We start from the raw sequence: 6,305 nt of genomic DNA, 5'->3' as shown, positions 1-6,305 counted from the left end.
TTTCAAACGTCCCCCTCGCCGTGACGTCACGCGGCACGGCCCCACCCGCTCCGCGGCACGTGACAGGTCGGGTTGCTACCTCGGCCAATCAGCGGAAGCGAGTCCCCCGGAAGTGAAACTGCGCCCTGCTGCCCGGCGGCGCCGCGCGTTGCCACGGCAACAGCCGGCAGGATGGTGAGGGGAGCGAGAGCGGGGAGCGGGGCCGTGAGGGGAGCGGGGCCGTGAGGGAACGAGAGCGGGGAGCGGGGCCGTGAGGGGAGCGAGATCGGGGAGCGGGGCCGTGAGGGGAGCGAGATCGGGGAGCGGGGCCCTGAGGGGTGTGAGAGCGGGGAGCGGGGCCGTGAGGGAGCGAGAGCGGGGAGCGGGGCCGTGAGAGGTGTGAGAGCGGGGAGCGGGGCCCTGAGGGGAGCGAGATCGGGGCGGCGTGGGGAGCGGGACCGTGGGGGAATGGGAGCGGATGCGGCATGGGGAGCGGGTCCCCACGGCTGTCCTGCGCCACCGCCTCTCCCTTGTCGCCCGCAGGCGACCGAGGAGCAGGAATGGAGCCGGCGGGCGGCCCGGCTGCGGGCCGAGCTGGAGCGGGAGCGGCGGATAGATGAGGCGCTGCGGGTGGTAAGAGCTGCGGGGGCGGCGGCGCTCGGGGTGGGGGGGAAGGCCAAGGAGAGGTGTTCGCCTGGCTTTACCTTTGCCTGTCAAAGGCTTTCCCCATTTACAATCACTTACTAATTGTATAGTTTTGCTGACTGCCCAGTCCTTGCCTTCTCCCACATGTGCGAGAGTTGGTACGGAAATTGTTTGTTCTGCTCAGGCAGAAGAGAACAGAAAGAGGAGAGCGCTGCAGCTGGAGCGAGAGCAGAAGCTGGCGGATGAGCTGGCGAGGCGGGACCTCGAGAAAATCAAAGATGAGAAGATCAGGCAACAAGTCAGAGCCAACAGGTAATTGAGAAATCTTCCAGTTGTATCGAACTGGTTGTTATCATGATTTGGGAAAGTTGTAGCAGAAGTGGAGAGGAATCAGACCTGGAAAGAAAAATTACTTTGAGATCAAGGTATGATAAAAAGTTAATTCTAAGCAAACTTTGACAATAAAAGATGTTGATCCACAAAATTTTCATTTTGAATATGTGCTTATGTACATGTGCACTTGGGCATATCTCTGAACATACATGTGTATGTATGTACACCTGTGCTTGTATAGTTAGAAGTGAAGTGTGCAGAACTGTTGATAGCACATGTAGAAATATAGGTAACTTTTTTTTAATGGATTTTTTCTTTTTCTACCCTTTAGCTAGAGCAATATTTTTCATCAGGGTTTTCCCTGGAATATGGGGCTTTTTTGTGTTTAAATACTGATGGAAACTTAATTATTTCCCCTAGATACCTACTCCCTTGTAATAGGATAATTTTCTTCCCCCTCCAGTCTTGAACTTCGAGAGTTACAAAGAAAGCTGAACTCTGCTTATATGAACAAAGAACGAGCTGCACAGATTGCTGAAAAAAAAGCTATATGTGATGAGAAAATGGTAATTAGTGTATCCCAGCACCTGAGTCCTATAACTTTATATGGATTGTGCAGATGTGTTGTGAAGGATTAATTAACCAGCAATAACTAGCTACAAGAAAAAAGGTTTACTTTGCCATTGCAATTGAAGGAGTAGTAAATTAAGCTATACGACTGGTTATAGTTGTTATTTTACTGGTTTTGTAATATTTATCCAATTTAAAACTATTATACCCTTTGTACACGAAGTAGTGAATCCTTACCTCAGTCTGGTTGTTGAAAGCATTGTTACAATTGTTAAACAGCGATCTGGGTAACTTCAGACAGACTTGCAAACTTTTATTTATGTATAGAATAATACTGGTGATCAGGCAGATAATTCTGATTATGTTAATGCTTTACACAGAGTTCAGTGCAGACAGTTGCTGCACAGCAATGTGCTCATTGAGGGTGCTCTCTGTAGCTCAGCTTCATTCCAGTCCTTATGCCTGTGAGCAAGTCCCCTCTGTGTTCAATGCTCAGTACTTTGTCCTTTGAGTACTTTTAGTGCTCCTCAAGTTGGTTAGATCTTGAGGGTGCCCTTCAAGGGTTCTATTGACTGGATTAAGCTATTAAGCATGTTAAGGCTCTATATTTATAGATTAAGGTGGAAGGCGTTCCTTTCTGGTAAGGTAGCGTAATTCCTTTTCATACTGTGTATTTTGTCATTACAAGTTGTAGTAGTGGGAGTGAAAATTAATCTTGCAGTGCCTTTTTCCCCCTAGAAATGGGAGGATGAAATGGCCCAAGAAATGAAGGAAGAGTATGACAGGTATCTGCAAGAAGAAATGTCTGCAGAACTGAGGCGAAACCAGGAGAAGAAAATGTACCATCAAGACCTGGACAAGCAGGTTGAGGAACAAGAGAAGAAGAAGCAAGAGGCTTATGAAGAGTTTCTAAAAGAGAAAGTCATGATTGATGAAATTGTAAAAAAGATCTACGAAGAAGACCAAATGTTAGTTACTTTGAATTTTTATTATTTATTAATTCAAAACAAAACAACTGATACAATTCTGCACAGAAAGCTAATTTGTATGTACCTATTGCATCTAGACAAAAGCCTATTTTAGTTTTCCTTGGTCACATTTTACTAACATGCATGAATGTTCCTGTTGAAACATCAGAATGTTCCAGTCAGTCTTGTGTCCATGTCCCCAAGTGTGAAATCCAGCTTATTTGTAGGACTGCTTCCATTGGGCCCATCATGCTGGACATGACACCACATCACACATTTCTGCCTTGTCTTGTGTCCCTGCGTTGTCACCAGATGCTTTGTTTGCATGTCTTAGGAATAGGGAAGGAGGTTTCTGAGGGCAGGGTATTGTGTGTTGGGGTGAGGGGAAAGTTTAGCATAAATAAAAAGTTTAGGGATTGTGATGCTATTGGACATTCTTTTCTTTTTTCTCCTTGATGGGGTGTGTAAAATGCAGCAGCAGAGTACTAATGTGTACAGTCTGTCCTCCAGAAAGATGTTAAACATGAGATTCCCTTCTTGGGGAAATTCATTGCTAAGTATTTTCAATTCAGCTATTTTCTAGGTGAATGGTTAAGGAGAGTAATTTAAATCTTAGTTCCAGGACTATGTTGTTAATGGTGAGCATCTGGTTGATTTAATGTTACTCTGCAGTATGTTAAATAAATATTTGAAATTTCTTTTTCCATCTCCTACAGGGAAAAACAACGGAAGTTAGATAAAATAAGAGAAACTCAGACATATATTGAAGAATTTATAAAAGAACAAGCTATCTGGAGGAAAAGGAAACAGGAAGAGATGGAAGAAGAAAATAGGAAAATTATGGAGTTTGCCAACATGCAACGACAAAGAGAAGATGGTTGGATGGCTAAAGTCCGAGACATTGAGGAGAAAAAACAGAGAGTTCAAAACATGGTATCAAAAATGGAAATTGTAGAAAAAATTGTATGTTTTTGTCTTTCCTTTAGAAACCTTTCCTTCTTGTAACAGGTTGCTGAGACCATGGAAAGAGAACAACAGAGGCGTAAAGAGCAGGAACAAATCCGCCAAGATCTGTATCTGGAAGAACAAGAAGATATGGAAAGGAAGAAAGAGATGGTAAGTGCTGCAGGTACACAAAGGGAGTTTTTCCCTCATTTCGGATTTCTAAGTCTGCAGTGTTATTTGTGACTTTGGGATGTGTTTGAGGGACTCCTTGAACCCTTTTTGGACTGTTAGCTGTCTCAAAGCAAAAGGCTTAATTCTGATATGGTTTTACAAATATGAAATTAATTTGAATTGTTTCCAATTCTGCTCTAGCAGAAAGTATTTATTTTCAACACAGTTTCCTAAATGTTCTCAGACAGGCAGTTTGTACATTAGCTTAGGTTTTGGAGGGAAAATTTGTACTTTGAGTTTCCTTTTCCATTCCTAATGTATTTATGTTTTAATTTGAACCAGAAAGACAAGCACAGCTTTTGAGTACCCTTACGGCCCCATTTATACATTTCTTTTGTGAAGGAGAATACCAGTAACTTTCAAGTGCAGGTTTAAGCTAAGTAGTTTAACTAACTGCTTTCTTTCTGCCTGTCCATTTCCTATGGGCCTGGCCACACTCTGTCTTACCTTGCTGAGGGTGACAAACAAAATTGAACATAGGTTGAGATACTGAACACTGCTATTTATAGAGTTTTGTTCAGGGTGACTGTCTTGTTGATTCCCTTAATGATAGTAGGGGAAAAAAATCTCCCTTTGTTTTGGACTTATTTTTGAGAATCTTGTGATATGTGCGAAGCCAATTAATACTGGAGGAGAGCACTGTCAGATATGGAACGTTTGCTTCTGTTAGTTATGCTAGAAGTTAAGAGCTACAGTAAAGTTATTCCAAGTTAAATCGAGTACATTGGCTGCTGCTGAGAATTTTTCACAGTATCTTCAGTAATGCTGCATTTTACTAAATTTCCCTTACAGGCAGAAATTGAAAAGAGAATAAGGCAGCGCCTAGACTTAAGAGAAGCATATGAAGAGCAATTTGCTCTAAAGGCAGCAGCACAACAAGCTACGAGAGCAAGGGAGGAAGCTCTCCGGCAGGAGATGTTGGCCAAGTTCGCTGAGGACGATCGCATTGAGCAGCTGAACGCGCAGAAACGGAGAATGAAACAGCTTGAACACAAAATGGCTGTGGAAAAAATTCTTGAGGACCGTCGCAAACAGTTTATTGCTGAAAAAGTAAGAGTTTCACAAGCACCTTTGGTTTGAGTCACAGTGTTTAATGTGGGAATACCTGTGCTATCCTAAGGGACAATGCTGGTGCTGCTAGGGAAAGGTGATGGGAATTGCAGAGAGTCATGTGGGGGAAGAAGAACTTTGGTTTGGTTTGCTGACAAGAGAAAAGTGTTTTTAGAGCTAATGTTTTTTGTAGCTCAAGAGGTTGGGGTCAACATTTCTGGACCCCTGGGCAGCTGATGTGCTCTGTGAATACCTCATCAGGAGCCATGAGGTGCTGTCCAGCTCCACACCCCTGGTCTGCTGCACTGATAATGATGTGTGAGGAGGAGAGAGCCCAGCCTTAATTTTAGGTTGAGTCTCTTGAATTAAGATCTTAGGAAGAAAAGGTATAAGCTGAAAGCAAGACATGGAATCCCATATTGGTGTTTTCAGGCCTGTTTACAGGCCTGAGAATTCATACTTATTGCTCCTTTTCCTGGATTAGAGCAGTAAGGCAGGAACTGACTATCTTGTCTGAGAGCCGAAAAGCTACCAGAACTGAACATTTACCTGTCTTCAAAAGGGCTTCTGACACCAAACACTTGGATAGCAGACTCACCCCATGTCTTGCCATTCAGTTTTCTCTTTCTGTCTGAGATTCTTTTTCAGTTGCCAAACACATATTGTTTGAACAGTGCTTTGTGGGGATTTTTTACATACACTTTTCCATCCTTCTCAAGAGAAGTTCATGTGACCAGGAGTTAGTAGGTGGAAGTTCAACATTTACTCCACTAAAAATTTTTCTCTTTATGCTGTGGTTGGATAGTGGTGGAAACAAATGTTCACAGAGCTGAAACAGAGCTTAGGAAAACTTGTTTATTGTAGGAGCGTGAACTTGAAGAAAGAGAGCAAGAGAAGAGAAGACAAGAAAGCCTTCGTGCAATTATTGAAGAAGAAAGACAGAAACTCTTGAAAGAGCATGCGTGGAAATTGCTGGGTTATCTTCCTCGAGTAAGTGAATTGTATTTTAAATACTTTTAATGTCTGTCCTGTAAATCAGTTTCCTCCTGGTCAGTTCAAGGTGAAGTTGCAGAACTGTGTGAGTTCTGCAGTCAGTGGATGTCCTTACTGTGGCAGCTCACCTGCACTCACTTCTTCCTTTTCCTTTTGAGCTGGGACCCATTCACAGCACTGCTCTTTCTGCTGAGGGGCATTGGGCTCTCTGCCACTATTGATGCATTGTACAGAACTCACTGAAAGCTTCCACAGCTCTTTGCATGTCCAGTGTTTGAAATATGGAATGTGATGAAAATATGTCTACAGCAGGACTTCTCTAGCTAGAAAGGGGTCCACCACATCTTAATACCTGTTTCTACCAAATTTCTCAGTTTGGGTTTTGGGAGCAATTTCTTAACAGCTCCAGCTTGTCTGCCAGGTATTTCAGTACAATGGACTCTGCAGCAGGACAATGAACTGCAACACTTAGAGAAACATTTCAGAGCTTGCTCTGTTCCTCCCTGTGTTTTTAAAAGTTAAAAAGATGGAAGCAGTTATTGCAATAGGAATAAACTAGGATTTATTTTGTATTAAGCTTCAAAATTGGAA

At 43.2% G+C, this 6,305-nt stretch overlaps 1 protein-coding gene across 2 annotated transcripts in view; it reads left to right on the top strand.

The window, feature by feature from the left end:
• Positions 1-432: 432 nt before the first annotated feature.
• Positions 433-6,305, top strand: part of MNS1 (meiosis specific nuclear structural 1) — a 21,041-nt gene continuing 15,168 nt past the window's right edge. For both annotated transcript variants that reach the window (XM_085070703.1, XM_085070704.1), the window contains exons 1-8: positions 433-612; positions 809-936; positions 1,421-1,523; positions 2,266-2,495; positions 3,212-3,428; positions 3,504-3,611; positions 4,464-4,721; positions 5,586-5,711. In XM_085070703.1, the coding sequence (XP_084926829.1) occupies positions 448-612; positions 809-936; positions 1,421-1,523; positions 2,266-2,495; positions 3,212-3,428; positions 3,504-3,611; positions 4,464-4,721; positions 5,586-5,711 (1,335 nt within the window). In that variant the 5' untranslated portion in view covers positions 433-447. The remainder of the gene's footprint in view (positions 613-808; positions 937-1,420; positions 1,524-2,265; positions 2,496-3,211; positions 3,429-3,503; positions 3,612-4,463; positions 4,722-5,585; positions 5,712-6,305) is intronic.

This window comes from Lichenostomus cassidix, chromosome 10 (assembly GCF_008360975.1).
Source record: "Lichenostomus cassidix isolate B80296 chromosome 10, HeHo_3.0, whole genome shotgun sequence".
Classification (NCBI taxonomy): domain Eukaryota; kingdom Metazoa; phylum Chordata; class Aves; order Passeriformes; family Meliphagidae; genus Lichenostomus; species Lichenostomus cassidix.
This window is presented reverse-complemented; position numbering and strand designations above follow the sequence as displayed.